Source organism: Nyctereutes procyonoides, unplaced genomic scaffold (assembly GCF_905146905.1).
Source record: "Nyctereutes procyonoides isolate TBG_1078 unplaced genomic scaffold, NYPRO_anot_genome, whole genome shotgun sequence".
NCBI lineage: Eukaryota > Metazoa > Chordata > Mammalia > Carnivora > Canidae > Nyctereutes > Nyctereutes procyonoides.
Window position 1 is genome coordinate 250914 of NW_026575040.1, and position 17427 is coordinate 268340.

General features: G+C 44.5%; 1 protein-coding gene across 1 annotated transcript in view; it reads left to right on the forward strand.

Moving 5' to 3' along the window:
* Positions 1-3871: 3871 nt before the first annotated feature.
* UBE2Q2 (ubiquitin conjugating enzyme E2 Q2) overlaps positions 3872-17427 on the forward strand; it is a 59960-nt gene continuing 46404 nt past the window's right edge. Inside the window, exons 1-2 of the mRNA XM_055319785.1 lie at positions 3872-4234; positions 14469-14570. Of these exons, the coding sequence (XP_055175760.1) occupies positions 4049-4234; positions 14469-14570 (288 nt within the window). The 5' untranslated portion in view covers positions 3872-4048. The remainder of the gene's footprint in view (positions 4235-14468; positions 14571-17427) is intronic.

A 17427-nucleotide genomic window follows, 5' to 3' on the forward strand; every position in this document is an offset into this window, starting at 1 on the left:
CCGCTGCGCCACCCAGGGATCCCTAGATCCAGGTTTTTATTCAATCTCTGGAGCATTCTTCAAGAAAAAGAACACATTACAAATACCAACTTAGGAACAAAAATGAATATTTACAGTCGGCCCTTGAACAATGTGTGGTTAGAGTCCTGATCCACCACACATTCAAAAATCTGCATCTAACTTCCAACTCCCCAAAACTCAACTATCAAAGCCTATGGACCAGATGCCTTAAGGATTGTATAAACAACAGATATTTTGCATGTCATATGTATTATATGCTGTGTTCTTATAATAAAGACAGAAAAAAGAAAATGTTACTAAGAAAACCATGAGAGAAAATACATTTACAATACTGTACTGTATTTATCAGAAAAATATCTGCGTATAGATGGACCTGCGCAGTTTAAGCCTGTGTTGTTCAAGATTGAACTTTATTTAGAAGAGGCCTGTACAAGTGTAAGGAGCCCTGAAGGTTAGGCTTCACAGTAAATCTACCCCTGTCTACACTGTAATAAAAACAAAGCAAAACCCTAAACTTCCTTTCTCTTTTTCTCATCACTCCGAAACCTCTCAAAGAAGTAATCTACACATTGTGTCTGTGCTTCTATCCTGTGTCCATTCTTCTGCAATGGTTTTCTCTAAAACAACACTGACCACCTAATCCCTAAAGCCCATAGATTTTTTTCTTGGCCCTGATCTTTCTTGTCCTTTCCACAGAGAATCTGACACATAGGTCATCCTCTGACTTCTCCAATGACTCCTTACCACTAAATTACCAATGGTATAGCCTTACACAATGGCCCGAGTTGTCTTCTCTCCCCTGTGACTCAATGATCATACCCACACCGCATGGTGTGTGTCTACTATCTACTCCGTGTGGCTACTATCACTCCGTGTGGCTGAGCTGATCTGCGGTTACATCCCTTGCGAGGACTTCCCTCATAAACTCAAGGCCTATAGTACACATTCTCTACCTGAGGTCCCACCGTCACCTCAAATTCATCTTTTTCTGGCTGTAGCAATAGCATCACTCCCTCTCAGCCACCTACTCAAGAAGTGTCAAAGTTACTTTAAATAAAATACTCTCTCTCCCTATCAACTCTAATATCTAGCAGTTCTACATCAGAGATACCCTAGAATCAGCCCAGCTCTTTCTATCCCCACTGCCACATCTCCTACTTCAGTGTTTCTATTGATTTGGACCAGTCCAAAAGCCTAATGTCTGAAGCTGAAGAAACTCAGGGCTGGATGTGACTCGCCCTATTGAATTAATGGCAGGTCAGCTCTAGAATCTCCGTTTCCTGTGTCTCCTTGGTGGCAACATCACAGTTTTAGACCCACCGAGATCTGTTTTGTAAACACTAATGCCAGGTTAATCAATCTTCTTAAAAGTGATGATTCATCAAATGAAAGTGTAGTCCCTAGCATGTACTTCAGGGCCCTGAAATCAGGTGTCAGAGAATACCTCAACCTTATCTTCTTTTTGCATTGTACTGTGTAATCGACTGGGCTCTTGGATATTCTCTGAATATGACCATACTCTCATGCAAGTAATTTCTGGCATTAATTTCTTCCCTGCTATGTAGTAGTTCAGTAGTTCAAACTTCTTATCAATTATGGTCTGGTGTTGTCCTTATTTGCCTGTTTGTAGTAGACAAAGTGATTGTCTCAGCATCCTTCCCATCCCGAATGACTGTGAAGTCCAAAGAATGATCCAACCCAACCTATTTCCTTGTGATTGGTTTAGGGATGGGCATGTGATACACTTTTGGCCAATGACACAGAAGGGAAGTCAGCGCGACAGAATCTTGGGAAGGTCCCCATTTCTTAGGAGATATGGAAGAAGCAGTCCTTTCTGACTCTAGATACTCCCCTGGCTGGATGTGACCCACAGGAACAGCCATAGCCACCTTGCTCCCCTGACAAAGGAGATGGAGAGGATCCAGGCTATTGATCTTATTGAAGATCTGATCAACCGCTCTTAGAGTCTGCCCTGACTCTGAACTTGCTATTATGTAAAGTAACATATTTCCTATTGTCCAAGCCATTTTAAGTCACAGCTTTCTGTTATCTGCAGCCCAAATCATCAGGAAACAGTGTTTTGTTTACAATGCTAGACCTTAAGCTTCTTGAACTCAATTTCTATTTCTGCCTAGCCCTCTCATGGCTTGGCACACAGCAAACGCTCACAACATGATTGTGAAGTTGATACTTATATATTTATTTCTGATATAACTAGTAAAAGCACTTGCAATTTATAAAGCTCTTTATTTACTCATAACAATTTAGAGATAACAAAATAAACCTTAGATAAATTAAATAATATGTTGAGGCCATTTTATTTTTCAAAGTCATGTAGGTTCTGAACAGGTTGTTCCCCTTTGTCTGAAATCCTTTTCCATGACTCCCATGCCTGTTAGGATCCCAAGAGTACTGAGGACTGATGGAAAAAGCAAGCAGCGGGTCCCTCTGGTGTCTAATGGGGCAATGCTGCCTATTAGTATCCTAGTTATTTCTGACTTAGAGCTCGGGACTGGAACCCCCTTCTCCTCTCAGTCCTTATTCATAATGCTATCTCTGGGGCCAGGGCAGACCACGAATCCCACAAATACAACACTTTATAAGCAGAAGTATTTTCCCAGGAAAATGGATCATAGCTTTTATTAAGTTCTCCAGAGGGTCTGTGACTCCCTGAAAGCTAAGTAGCGCTATAACATGATACAATATCTCAGAAATAAATGAAAATAAAAGCTTTAAAAATATCCCTCACTCAGTGGACCTTGTATCTCCCTGTGTTGTTCTGTGGTGTGTGATCTGAGGGACTAGTAGACCAGGGACCACTTGTAGATCGGGAAGCAGGAGACTCTTAGGCAGAGAGGGTTCGATAGGTCTTGTCAAGACTAGTGTAAAAGGGAAATGCAGAGCTCCTTGTTGAAAAGTCATTAAGGATTTCAAAAGAGCTACAGCAGAGCATGGAACCAAGCGCAGGGCTCTTCTAAGCTGGAGGCCCTGTGCACCTGCAGAGGTCGACACAGCCAGGGAGTGGGTCCTCCTTCTAGGCCCCTGCCCCCCCCCCCCCGTTAGGCTCGGGTCCTTTGGAGGGACCGCCAGGCACCCGCCAGGCATCCTGCACCCGCACGGAACGCACCTCGGCTTGCAGCACGTGCTGGGCAGGCCTCACAGGAGCATCCAGGCAGGGACGCTGGGTGTCTGCGAAGGGCCTTGTTCCAGGTCCTGGATGCAACTCTGAAGAAGACATTCGTGTTGGGCAGAGACGATGGACAAATAAGCAAAATATCAGTGATTGAGGCTGAGTAAAAACGTTAACATAGGATGACGCGGTATTGGGTGACTGGGCGGCGCTCTGACACGACATTTGAGCTAAGACTTCACTGAAAATAGGCCAGTCCTGCCTCCTGGGAGGTCAGAGGGTTTCCTTAAGCGTGGGAAGGGGACCAACGCTCAGGGCAGGAAAGGAAGGGAGAGAAAGACCCTGGCAGGGGCCCGGGCTAGCGGGGCGGGTCCGGGTGCGAGCAGCTGTGCGGCCCTGCACCCCCTGCGCCCCGTCCCCACCCCGCCCAGGTGGCCCGCCTGGCTCGGGGCAGAGGCGCGCAGGGGTCTGCGGATCCTGCAGGTGACGCGACCCAGGGCCCGCGGAGCGCGGCCGACGGGCGGGGCAGAAGCGCGCGGGGTCAGGGTCAGGGCGGGGCGGGGGCGGAGTCGGAGAGGGGGCGGGGCCGCACGGGGGGCGGGGGCGGGGCGTGCGGGCGCTAGAGCCGGAGCCGCGGGGAGGGGGCGGGGCCGCGCGGGGGCCGGGGCGCGGGGGGGGGGGCGCGGGGGGCGGGCATGGGGCGGGGGCGGCGGCGCCGTTGCCCTTTGAAGCCGCGGGGCCGCGCTCTCGGGCCGCCGAGTCGGTTGCCGGGAGCCGCCCGAAGCCCCGCCGCTCCCGCCGTTTCTCGCCGCGTCGCGCGGGCCGGCGGCCGGGGGTGCCCTGCGGGGCTGCGGCGGCCGTGACGGCGGCTCCGGGCCCGCCGGAGATGAGGGCAGGATGTCGGTGGCGGGGCTCAAGGCCGAGCTGGAGCTCCTGGCGTCCGTCTTCCACAAGGACCACGAGCGGCTCCGCGTCGTCAGCTGGAAGCTGGACGAGCTGCACTGCCAGTTCCTGCCGCCGCCCCCGGCCCCGCCCGGCAGCCCGCGCCCGCCGCCGCCGCTCTCGCTGCACTGCAACATCACGGTGAGGCGCGGGGCTCGGCGGGGGCTGGGGGGCGGGGAGAGGGGGAAGGGAGGGGGAGGGGCGGGGGAGAACGGTTAGGGGTTAGGGGAGGGGGCGGGAGGCAGGGGCAGTCGCCCCTCAAGGCCCCGTCCCCTCCCCGGCTCCCCGCGGAGCGCAGGCCCAGCCCTGAAGCGAGGCGCGGGTGGAGGAGGAGGAGGAGGAGGGGGGAGGAGGAGGAGGAGGAGGGGGGAGGAGGGGGAGGAAGGGGAGGAAGGCGGCCCACCCCACCTGTCCCTTGGGGCGGCCGTGGGGCTGCGGGCGCTCGGCCCTCACTGCCCCCTGGGCCCGCCTGAGTCACCGCGGCCGCCACACCCGCTGTCCCTGGCGGCAGGGGGAGCCCCGGCACCCGAGGGGGGCCCCTACTCTGCAGTCAGCTGTCCCTGGGCTCCCTTATTACCCCAGCTACGTTTAAGGCAGAGCTGACGCGGGGAACTGCCGCCTTCCAGGGAGAGTGGAGAACGCAGCGTCCGGTGCTGCTTGAACGACCCCTTCCTGCAGGCCTGGCTCCGTGCGGGCGGCCGAGCCCCAAGGGCGCCTCGTACCCGGGCTCGCAGGTGCTGCCGCGGGCTCTGGCCGCCGGGCCCCCCTGGGCGTAAGCCTCGGGATGATCTGCAGGCAGAGGGGGATGTTTGTCCAAGCCTTCTGCCCGGAAAGAAGATTTTAGGTCACAAAGCCGAAACGGCAGTTTAAAGCTCCCTCTGGTTTAAATTGGAAGCTCGTTAGGAACACCGGGATTGGTGTTTCAGAACTCTTTCCTGGGTGTGTTTGAGGGAACGGTGACCCGTTGACTTGGGGTGCTGTTCCCAGCCGCGGAGTAGCTTCTGACGGCAGGAGTCCAGGTGGCCTCCGCCGAGCGCTCCTTGGAGCCAAGTCTGGTGCGTCCGACTCCCGGTGAAGCCGGTGGCACTGGGGAGTTTGGAAAGGGCTGGAAGTCATGATAACTGACAGTGAAATCATTTTCAGACGCTCTGCGGGAGCAGCTGTGTATTTTTGAGAGACAGAGACAAGTGCTGTGCTGGGGAGAGCAGGCGTGCAGCGTCTAGGTGTGCTGTTCTAGGGCCGGTTTGCAAAACTGGGTAGAGCAGTTTTCAGAACAAAATCCTCTTTGGGGAAGAGTTTCGTATGACCGAGGGTTGTCAAGCTCTACGGGGTCGTTAGGAAAGACCGAGACAGCTCTTAACTAGAGTTTGGTGTGTGTGTGGGGGGGGGGGGGGTAGCAGTGGAGTGGGGCCTTCACAGGTGAGTACAATCTTGGGCTTGGAAGCTTGGTTCAGGCAGAGGGAACTATCCAGAAAAGACACCAAAGCTTGAGAAAATGGGGTTTGCCTAGAAGTAGACAAAGTATGAGGCTATAGGCTGGTAAAGGACAACGTTTCCCATGCATGGGAAGCAGGAAGTAGTAGTGAGCATGAAGAAGACTGGCCTGCATGGTGACCATTGCAGGGAAGCTGCCCAGGACGTAGTAGGGCTGCCTTACGTGCTCAGATGCACCATGTAGTCTTCGGGCAGCTCCTAAATTCCTGAGGTAAGTCGGGAAAACTGTGCTTGCCCTGGCCAGAAGGAGTTCTCTCCGGGGTGTGGTCTCAGGAAGTGTGTGTGGATGGCTGTGGTCACCTCGGTGGCCGCAGGGTCGCACCGCTGCTGTGCTGGCGCCTAGTGCCAGGGCTCCAGGGGTGACAGATGTCCTTTAGTGTCCAGGCTGTGCCCACAGCACAGAATCGTCCCACTGCAGACGCCGGCATCGTCCCCAGGGAGAAGCAGAGGAGGCTGATAGGAATCAGCTGCACGGAACGGAGCACAGGGTGAATTAGAGACACCGGGTGGAAGGAGGGTGTGGGACGGGCCAGTATGAGGAGCTACTCAGGATTGTGAGAGGTCTCACTAGAAAATAGTTACCATGCTGAGTGCTCAGTGTACAGGAACGTGTATTAACTTTTTATGGAAAAAACTCAAACATGCACAAGTTGAATAGTGTGGAGGACCTCCATGTCTTCAGCCTCAACAGTGGTCAATTTTTGGCCAATCTTATGTCACCTGTACCCCACCTCAGATTAGTTTGAAGCAGGTTCCTGGTCTGTCACTCCATCTGTAAATATTTCAGTGAGTATCTCTAAAAGATAGACGACACTCTTTAAGCATAGGTAGGTGTTTGATAAAATCTGCATGGCTTCCCGGTGCCCATACATTTTCTTAGAGGGGGAAAAAGCAAAGAAAAAAATGAGGTTGGATTTCCTGTCTATTGTGTTTGTGAATTGCTATTCTCTAAAATGTTATAGCTCTGGGATCCCTGGGTGGCGCAGCGGTTTGGCGCCTGCCTTTGGCTCAGGGCGCGATCCTGGAGACGCGGGATCGAATCCCACGTCGGGCTCCGGTGCATGGAGCCTGCTTCTCCCTCTGCCTATGTCTCTGCCTCTCTCTCTCTGTGTGTGCCTATCATAAATTAAATAAAATAAAAATTATTTTAAAAAAATGTTATAGCTCTTAAAAAAAAAAAAGACTACTGAATTTTATCTGTTTTTTGGTTTTTGCTCTTATTCCCAGATATTTATTGAGCTCCTCCACGTGCTAGGCCCTGTCTTTTCCCTTGCTCACCAGGAAGCATACTTACACAGTGTCTTTAACGTTTGAGAAAACTGCGCCTCCCCCGTTGTTTCCTTGCACTCATGCCTGCCAGTTTCTGAATAGTCTTCCCAAAATCCTGTGCCCCCATTTCCTTTGAGGCTTCTGAAGCCATTTTTCCCACGTGAAATGTACCCCTTACCCACCCCGATCTGTCTCCACGTCTGACCATCCCTCAAGGCTCTTCTAGGAAGTACTATTCAGTCACTGGTGGTATTTATTTCCCCTTTCTCCCTTCTAGAATCTTTACTGCTTTGGTTATGTTTCCTAATGTTCTCTTCTAATAATTTTAGATGTTTCTCTTTTTATGACAGGGGAGAAGAGTCTCTATGCTCTTCATCTTTCACTCAGTAAATGCTCAGTAAATATTTCTTCTATTTTAGCTATATTCTGTTTCAACAAAAATCTTAACTCTTGTGTAAGTTAACTGCCAAGAATTTGTCAAAAGTGTGGAGGTAACATCAAGACGTGTTTTAAATATTACAGTATTTAATAGGTCACTGGATAGGAAATCTGTAATTTGACTTCATGTGAAAGACAGTTTTAAAAAGGAAAAAACAAAACATAGATGTTTGACTCTGTAGGCCAAGGGAATTGAGCTACGTCTTTTCCTGTTATATAGATTTGTCCTAATCTTAAAATATGAAGGGGAAAAAATGCTACTTTCCACCTCAAAGAGTCTTTTTTATTACTTTGTGTGAACTCCTGATACGGAGTGTCATGCAAACAAATCTAATTGCCAGTTTCCACTAACACTAACATGCAGTTGTTATGCTCACACCTAGAAGCAAAGCAGCATGTGCAGCCTTTTTGGGAGCTAGTAGAATATGGCATTCTTTTAGTCCTTTTGAAATATTTAACATAACTCGGCAACTCCATTTCTTCTTATATGGACTTCTGGAAATCTGGTAACTCTTGGTAGGGAATTAGTAGTTCAGAGTGAAAATCTCCCCTCCCTCACTCCACCACCCAGGGTGTAAATTAGCTGGCAAACAAATTTTCATACTAATGTTATTGTTTGTGTAGCATAAACCATAAACTCCTTTTTTGAATGAGTGGCTATTTGCCAGGCTACTTGTGTTTGCACATTTTTTTTGTTTTGCCAATTTCTACTGGTCATTGCCAAAGTCACACACCCCCCCCCCCCCCCCGCCCTGCTACCTACAGCAGGGCACTAACATAACAAACATTAGAACCCTGAGTTTAGGTGAGAGCAAAAGGTTTAGTCTATACTTAGTAGTTGGGGCCTTAAATCACTTTTTCTACTATGTTTTTCTAAAAAAAAAAAAATAGACAATACTTTTTGTCCTACATGAAAGCTTATGTAAGAAAGCTCTTTAGTAGTCAAAATGTTTTCTATAAATATGAAACTGATAGTGTCTCTTGTATCTGGATAACAATTTATTTTGAAAATGCTTTCTAACAGCTTTTCATGGGGAATAAATCAGTGCTGTTAATTTCTTAATTTTTTTTCAGGTTTCTATTCTTTACACTAAATAAAAAGTAGCCCTGCGAAGGTTATACAAAGGAAATCATGAGCCAACTTGATTAAAGAGCCCAATACCTTTTCTTTGGTCTGCCCTTCTGGGACAGATTACCTTTCCAAATTGAACTCCTGGAGAATCATTCGGAAATAACACCTAAGTGGTACTTTCAGGTCAGAGGAATCATTGTTTTCAATCATCTGACCAATTTATAATATAGAGTCAAATTCCTAGTCCTTACCTACCTATCCTCCCTTATTGCCATTTTTAAACCCTTCCTTGGAAGAACAGACACGTGAAAAAGAGACTCAGGTTTCCATTTTATGAATGGTGTGTCCCTGAGTAACTTGATGTTTTTGTTGTTTTGTTTTTATTAAACTTCCTTAGACCTGGGAAAGGATAGTATTAGATGGATGTCAGCTAGTGGAGAGATGGGGACTTGAACTGAAACAGTTACTGCCAAACATAAAGCATTCCTGGAGAGCCGGGGGATGAAGCAGAGTCCCTGTTTCCAAGGCCATTGTAACAGTGCTCTGCTCTGTTCTCTGCTAAGGGATTATTCTGGAAGACAAAGTAGACTCAGAACCAAGGAAACTCCATTGGTTTCTGCAGATCAGGTGGTTTGGATCTTCTCCAGCATCTTTTTCTCTTCCTCAGTTTAATTAGAATGATGTTTTGATTAGCTGTGATTTGCTACTCAGAACACTTAAGCATTTTTCAGATCACAGGGTATGTATGCATTTTTCTTTTACCAAGTGTTAGATTTTTCACTCTGCTTCTCTGGGCTCTGATCAAGTTACTTCGTTGTTTGCTTGCAAAATGATTAGGGAGCAATTTCTTTCGGTAGCCTTTTTTCCCAGATGTCAGCATTTAGGGGCACCTGGGTGGCTCAGCAGGGTGTCTGCTTGAAGATTCCCTCCCTCTGCTTCCCCCCCAACTCATGCATGGGCCCGTGCATGTCCACTGTCTCTAAAAATAAATCTTAAAAATTAAATGTCAGACTTTATTTAGACTCTTATTAGGGCACTGTACGGTAATTCCGTCAGTATCATTCTTCACTCCAAATTTATGGAACACAGTGTGAAGGTAATGCGTCCTATAACTGGTCTCTGAAAGAATTAGAACTGTTATGCTCCTGAACCTTCAACAAAAGTTGTATGTGTCCATCTTCAGAGAGTGATGAAGTCCTTGCAGATGGCGACGTTCTATTATTTGGAAAGATAGTAGAAACGGACCATTCTGGCAGAGTTTTGCTGGTGGTCCTTGATATGGAGCCACACATTGGGGTTAGTGGACTTATGTAGAAAATAGACACAGAAAGTTATTTCTGAATAAGACTGATGGTTTCTCTCTCTCTCTCTTTTTTCTATTTTAAATAATGCTTTGGACTCTTAAGAGCTAGAGCTAAATGCTTACGTGTATAGGTAATGTCCTTTGAAACTTCCCTGGAAGTGTTGGCTTTCCATTCCTATTCAATCAGTTGGTTTCTGAAGCCAATACAAATTGCATAGGAACTTTTTTTCTTCCACGTAGGAGCTTTTATTTAACATTGGCAAAAATGTTAGCAAGTGTGCCATGAAATGGGTGTTCTCACAGTCATGATGGAAAATATGACCCTCTAGAAAACAATTTGGTTTGCATAATCCCTCTCTGATGGAAAGATAAATACTATCTCAGGGTGGCCAACTTTGTCCTTAAGACTCCAGAGCATCCAGAAGGTGGATTTTAGTTCCAGAGAAGACCTCGATTTGTCTCACTTAGCCCATCTGACAGCTAATCACTGGGAGTAGGATGGGCTCATAGAGACCTGTGCCCAAGTTTTGGGTCAAGGGAAAGAGATGGGCAGATGGGAACAAGTTGGGGAAACGAGCTCCAGTAGAACCACATAGGTTAGCAGAGAGTGGTGAGGGACCTTCTTGTAAGGAAGGGCTAGGCTGCAGGAGGTGTGGAGAAGGCAGCTATTCTAAAACTTCTTGGAGTTAACACTTTTATACTGTTTAAAAGTGAGGGGTGCCTGGGTTGCTTAGTTGTTGAGCTTCTGCCTTTGGCTGTGGTCTCGAACTCAGGGTCCTGGTATGGAGCCCTGTGTCAGGCTCCCACTGAGTGGGGACTGTGGTTTTCCTTCTCCCTCTGCCTCCTCCCCCAGCTCATGCTCGCTCTCTCTCTCTCTCTCTCTCTCTCTCAAAAAAAAAAAAAAATCTGAAGATGAGGGGCGCTTGGGTGATGCAGTCAGTCAAGCATCTGACTCTTGGTTCATGCTCAGGCCCTGATCTCAGGGTGTTGTATGGAGCCCCTCACGGGGCTCTGTGCTCACCATGGAGTCAGTCCGCTTAGGATTCTCCTTCCCTTTTCCCACCCTCTCTGACCCTTGCCTCCTCTAAAATAAATAAATAAATCTTAAAAAAAAAAGAAAAAGAGTACTGAGGGCCCAAGGAGCTTTTATGTAGGTTGTCTATCAATATTTATCATTAGAGATTAAAACAAATATTTAAAATAGTCATTGAAATAAACATGAATAAAAATACTATTATGAAAAATGGCCATATTTTGTCATCTAAAGCATTTTAGTAAGAATAGTGGCATAATTTTACATTTCTTATGAACCTTTTGATGTCTGTCATTTGTTTTTGCATTCAGTCTGTGAGGGTATGTTGTTTTGGTTGAAATATGAAGAAAATTCAGCCTCCTACAGATATTTGGTTGCAAAAAGTAGGAATATTTTAATAGTTATTTAGATAATTATAGATATTCTTTTTTGGATAGTTCACCAAAACTTGGTCTTTCTTGAACTGTGAATGAATTTTCTATCTTTGCATGATTTATAACATAATGTATTGGTCATGTGGAAAATATGGTTCACTGAAATCCTCTAAATGTTGATCTGTTTCATTATATAATAAGACATTATATTAAGATCAGCGGCAATCTCATCAGAATATTCTTGGAAAACTCTCAAGCTCATAGTAGTGGACACAGATTTTCCAAAATTCTAGTTTTTGCTTGAAAGCTTGAATTTTATTATAGGCAATAAATACTGTTCTTTGTTTTCCTTGAAATGACACACTCTTTATTCATGTTTCAGAAAATGTCTATCAGAAACCCAAGTTGAAATAACATTGTCTATCAGTCATCCTTTCAAGTAAAGTTGGGGTTGCATTAAAGTGGTTGGTTCACTTTCCACAGCGCAGCCACACAAACCCTTTTTCTCGAGTGTTCTCTGAGTTCTCGTGGGTGTGTTCCATTTCATCAACTGCACTATTTAAAAGACCTACGTAAGGATTAAGATTTAGTAAAGGAACTTTTACTACTTATTCACAGATATTCTTAGGTAAAACACCTTTTTCTCTGTCTTTGAAGCATCTTGAATGCCCGGTGGTGAGGAATACTGGGACTCCAAGCTTAGTTTGTGGTTCCAGAGGCGTCACTGCCTTTTATTTGCGCTGCCGGCCCAGCAGGTTCCCCTCAGGGGTCGAGGGCCTCACTTTGAAAAGGTTGAAGTAGTTGCTTAGACCGAGGGTTCATCCTGCCTTCTCTAGGATTAAAAGAGCACGTCCTAGGTACTAACTGATCTCAGTCATGTTTTGTTGTTACAGGGGTCATGATATGGTTTTAAGGGGTTTTAGTCCAGAGCAACAATTTATATATTTTATTTTGGTTCGCAGAAGTTCTACACAGGGAAGTTCTAAAATATAGTTGGCTGGGGGTTTTTGTGGGTTTTGTTTTGTTTTTTTTTTTTTTGTTTTTTTTTTTTTTTTTTTTTTGGCTACAGATACAAAACTAAGGCCTAGATGGTGTGTTCCCAAACAAGGCTGAAGAATTTGAAGAAGAAAATGTAATAATAAGTAGTTTTCTTTAAGAGCAAGATTAATTTTGAAGATAGTTTTTCTTGTAGTCTGTGAAGAGGTTTGGGACACAATAAGAATTAGAAGAATGAGAATACAGAATAAACCACTACTGAACAGATTTAATGATGTCCTCCTTCAATCCAAATTTTTGTTCTTTAAAATTGAGAGCTTCAAAAATAGTCCATCTCTTTGACTTCAACTTATATCGTAATTGAGATTATAGTTCTCAAAGCAACGCTGCTTTAATACTGTGTTTCTGCAAAATTGTTTCTCCGTAACTAGAACCTCATGATTCTGTAACTAGTATCTCATAATAATAACTTTCCCTAATTTGTAACAGAAAACAGTGAGTAAATGTCTATTGGGAGGTGAAAGCATGTGTAATACTTTATTCATTAACTTTTAAAAATCAACCCATGTGATTGTACTTTGAAAAATATGTAGCTATAGCATTTCTTGTTAGTACTCAGTTTGTGATGGAATAACATATTGGAATTTTATGGGGTTTAAATTAGTTCTGTATTGCTCCGTAACAAATGTGGCCCCCTAAAACAGCCAACGGTGCCTCAGTCTCTGTGGGCCGGGATCTGCCCAGCTTCTCGGGCCTCACTGGGGCTGCGTCTCCTGCAAGGCAGTCAAGGTGCTGCTGGTGCTGCAGCCGGCCCACGGCCCACGGCCCATGGCCCATGGCGAGACCGTGGGGAACCTGCCTGCAGCCTCTCTCCTGCCGTAGGATTAGTCGCCTCTCCTGGCAGTTGGGCAGAGGCCTCGCAGGTCCTTGCCAGGTGGCTGTAGGCTTCTCCAAAAGGAGATGGCTTCCACCAGAGGGAGGTTGAGCGACAGAGAAGGGCCCGTCTCTTTGTCACCTAACCCCAGAGGCAACCTCACCTTGCCTGCTGGATTGTCTGTTAGAAGCCAGTCCAGGGGCGGGAGTCCCACAGGAGTATGAATCCCAGGGCTAGGGCTGCTGGGACCACTTCCGAGCTTGCCCACTAGGCGCTGAGGGACGTCGTGGCCTCGGAGCTGTAGCGCCCAGGCAGGGGCTGTGCAGGGAGGACGTGCAGGGAGGATGCCGTCTCAAAGGCTCGCCTCCGTGGCCAGTGAAAGCTGTACTTGGCGCGTGGTCACCACGGTGCTGCTTGTTCTGCCTTCCAGCACAGCAGTATTCAAGAAACAATCCTCGCCTCGTTTAAGGAAGCTGTTCCTTTAGAAATTCCATCCCTCCCTACGATCTGAGGAGGCTTGGAAAGGAGTAGGAGAAAGGTGAAATCAAATGGGATTGATTTGGGGGCCAATTTTCAATGGAGAAAAATCTCAAACTTCTTGTAATTAGAGAGCAAGGAGTATAGTAAGATTTATAAAAATCATTTTAGAATTTATAAGGTTTTTAAAACAAGTGCCTAGATTACACTCCTTTGCTGTACCTTTAAAAATTAGGTTAGAGCTCCTCTAGATGAAGTTTAGAAATGTAGCTTTGTTATACTGAAAGGCAAAAGTAGTATGGTTTGAATTTATAGATTATACTTCAGGGTTGTGAGGTGGTTATATTTTGGGTTTTGGTTGTTTCTGTTCTTTTTTGTTTTGCTTTTTGAGGGATTTATTTATAATTCCAGATCGTAAAGTCCTTAAAAAATGTTAAAGCTGCAGAATCCAGGCCATAATTGACCTTTCTTTGTAAAGGAAAGAAGCCCATCTTCCCTGGTGCCTGAGTACCATTTATTTATTTTTTTTCCAGCTTTCAATAAAACCTAACTTTTTGCAGTGTTCCTTTTTTGTTTTAAATAGCTACTACTTACTGGGTAAACTACTTTTTTTTTCTTGATTTTTTTAAAAACATTTTATTCATTTATTCATGAGAGACCCAGAGAGAGAGGCAGGGACACAGGCAGAGGGAGAAGCAGGCTCCATGCAGGGCGCCCGACGTGGGACTTAATCCTGGATCACGCCCTGAGCCAAAGGCAGGCACCAAACAGTTGAGCCACCCGGGGATCCCCATTTTGCTTGATTTTTTTTTTTTTTAAGTGTACAAGTTATGTAACATGGAGGAGGCAAAATTACACCATAAAACTTCTTTAAAAAAAAAACCCATTACAAAAAAAGTTTTCTCCATGCATAGATTTTAGTGTTTTGCTTTTCTTCACTGTGATGTATTTTACTTAAATCCATTGTCATCTTGCCATTTGGCCAACTTGCATACCCAGATTAGTCTGTATGTAAATGTGTTTAACATAGATGTCTCTGTAACAGGAATCTTATCCAACCTCTTCACCAATATGGTTTGTGGACTCTGATGACCCAAATCTGACGTCAGTGCTGGAACGTCTAGAAGATACTAAGAACAACAATTCGGTGAGAAGATAAGCCAACCTACTCTCCACCCCCCCCCCAAGAATGTTATATGCAGAACTTAAGTGTTAAGAGGTAATAGGATATAGAAAAGTCTGATTAGTGATTATTTGATAACCTTAAAGAAGCTAAGCACCAGTTTCATTTGTTTTTTGGCCTTCAGATTCTGTACTACCTGACTTATCTTTTTTTTAATATTTATTTATTTATTCATTCATTCATTCATTCATTCATGAGAGAGAGAGGCAGAGACACAGGCAGAGGGAGAAGCAGGCTCCATGCAGGGAGCCCGACATGGGACTCGATCCCAGGACCCCAGGATCACACCCTGGGCCGAAGGTGGTGCTAAACCGCTGGGCCACCAGGGCTGCCCCGACTTATCTTTTTTATTCCCCATAGGTTAAGCTTTGATTTAGATAAGGAGTTAGGTGGTCTCTTTTCAGTGAAATCTGATTATTAAACCAAACAAGCATTTTTGGTAGGGACCACTAGCCAAGGTGGAAGATAGAAAAAGGAAAAAAAGACTGCGGTGGATTTGAGGGGAAATCATGCTAGAATGATATCAGTGCTAGTGTTGGGGAACGGCTTTCTCGGTCAGGAGTCTCTGACTGCAGGAAAAGCCATAGGTACACAAAGAAAATGTGTTTCTTTTTTTTTTTTTTCAAATATGAAGAAATATAACTTTCCATTTTACAGAATTTGGAAAATCTGTTTTCTATGATTTTAAAACTAAATGACTATTGTGAGAGAACTTAATTAAAATGAAGGGAAATAGACATTTTGGAGAAGATTTCTGCCTAAGATAACCACTGTAGACATGATAGCTATTTTCTATCAGCATTTTTCCCCTTGCTAATAAAATGTATAGACTCTAATAAATATGCTTAAAGAGTTGAGGTCATATTCAATACAGTTTTATACTCTTTTTTTTTAAAGATTAACATGGAATGAAAGACTTGACTACCATGTTCCTGGATGGGCAGATTCCATATTATAAATATGTCTATTATCTCCATAGCTTTATGTTAATTTATAAATTGAATGCAATTAATTTCCCTAAAAAATCCCAACAGTCTTATTTTTGGAACTTGACAAAATGACTCTAAAGCTTGTTTTTTTTTTTAAAGCTTGTTTTAAAGAGTAAATAATTAAAAAAAAAACTTGAAAAAAGTAATGAGAGACTTGTCCAATTAGATATTAAATAAGAATATTACATACTGGTGTTGGACTGGACAGATAGACAATAGTTTAGACACAGTCCTGCAATTGAGAATTCAGAGTAAGTTAAAACACTCAAACACTTAAGAATAGGGGAAGTTAGAATCTTACCTCAGATTCTTGTCAAAATAAGTGATGGGTGGCTTAAACACATCTATTCCTAAAATTAACAGCAGAAGAAATCACTTGAAGAGTATTTTAAGAGTAGAGACTGGTCCTGAGAGGCAGGAAGGATAGAGGTAAAAGTAAAAAGCTAGACAGACACACGTTTGCATCTCCAGCAGGAGAATGTGACAGGACAGGGAAATTAGTCCCTTTTCTTCTATCTTCTTTTAGGAGGGTAACTCTAAAAAGGTCCAGAAGTATGAGTTTTATAATAGTAGTAATGACTGTTTTCCGCTGTCTAAAATTTTTCATCAAAAAATGCTCACAAAATGAAATGAGCTAGGGCATAAAATTGGGTCTCATTGTATTTTTAAAAAAATTAATATATTTACATAAAAGAAGAAAACCAAATTACCCTCTATTCTTCTAGTCTACCAGTTATTTCATAACCTCATTTCACGACAGAATAAGTTGTATTCCCTCACTTTTGCTTTACTTAATTCGTTATAGTCTAGATTGTGCCTTCATTTTTGCACTGAAAATTTTTATGTCTAGTTGCCAAATCCAGGGACTCCTTTTTTAACCTTAAAACTGACATCTTTGCAGCAGTTTCGTAGTGGTGATTTTTCCCTTATTGAGACATTCCTCCATTTAACAAACATTTATTACTTAAAGTCTGCCAATAAAAAGTCAGTTAAATAAAGGCTACCAGTTTTTATGATATAATAGTTTATTGTAGTTAATTCCATAGGAATGCATACAACTTTCCAAGATGTGCAAGTGAAAAGGCAAGGCGTAGAATATTGTTCTAATCTGGCCCTTTTTGCAAACAGTGTTGTAAAAATAAATCTGTATTTGTGTGGGTTTATAGTTTTACTCCTCCTGGGTGTGTACAAGAAACTCTTAATAGTAGAACAGAGAGAAGGTTTTGTTTTGTTTTAATTGACTGACTTCCATGTCAGGCTGTGTCATCAGCGGTGGGTACAGAAGTCAAGACAAATCCCTCTTCTCTGGGAACTGATAATCTTACGAGAACTTCATCAGGTCACTGTCTCCTGTTCCTGTCTCTGAACCCTGTCTTGGTCTTCTCAGAGCTCTTCTCCCTTGGTCTTCCTCTTCTCATTGCATGCTTTCTAAAAGTAAAAGTGAGAAATCACTTTTACTACTGTTACTTAAATCACGGTCTATATTCCATTGATTCCTAAATCTGTACCTTTTAGCTAAAATTTATCTCTTGAGTCAAGCCGGTGTATCTGTCTATATATCCTGTAGATCCAGGGAATCTCACTTGGATGTGCCATGACTGTTTAAAGTGACTACATCTAAATTTGAGCCTACCCACCTTGTGGCACTCACTCAGCCCCACCCTTTCCCTTCAGTAATTCTTTGTGATTATGAGCGGGACAAGATGAAATATTGAAGCTTGTCACCCCTGCCTGAACCTGGGAACTAAAGGTTCTGCATACCTAGATTTCCCGACACTTCCCCTCTCCAAGCTACCTACTGAGTTGCTAAGACCTGTCCGTCTACCTTCTAA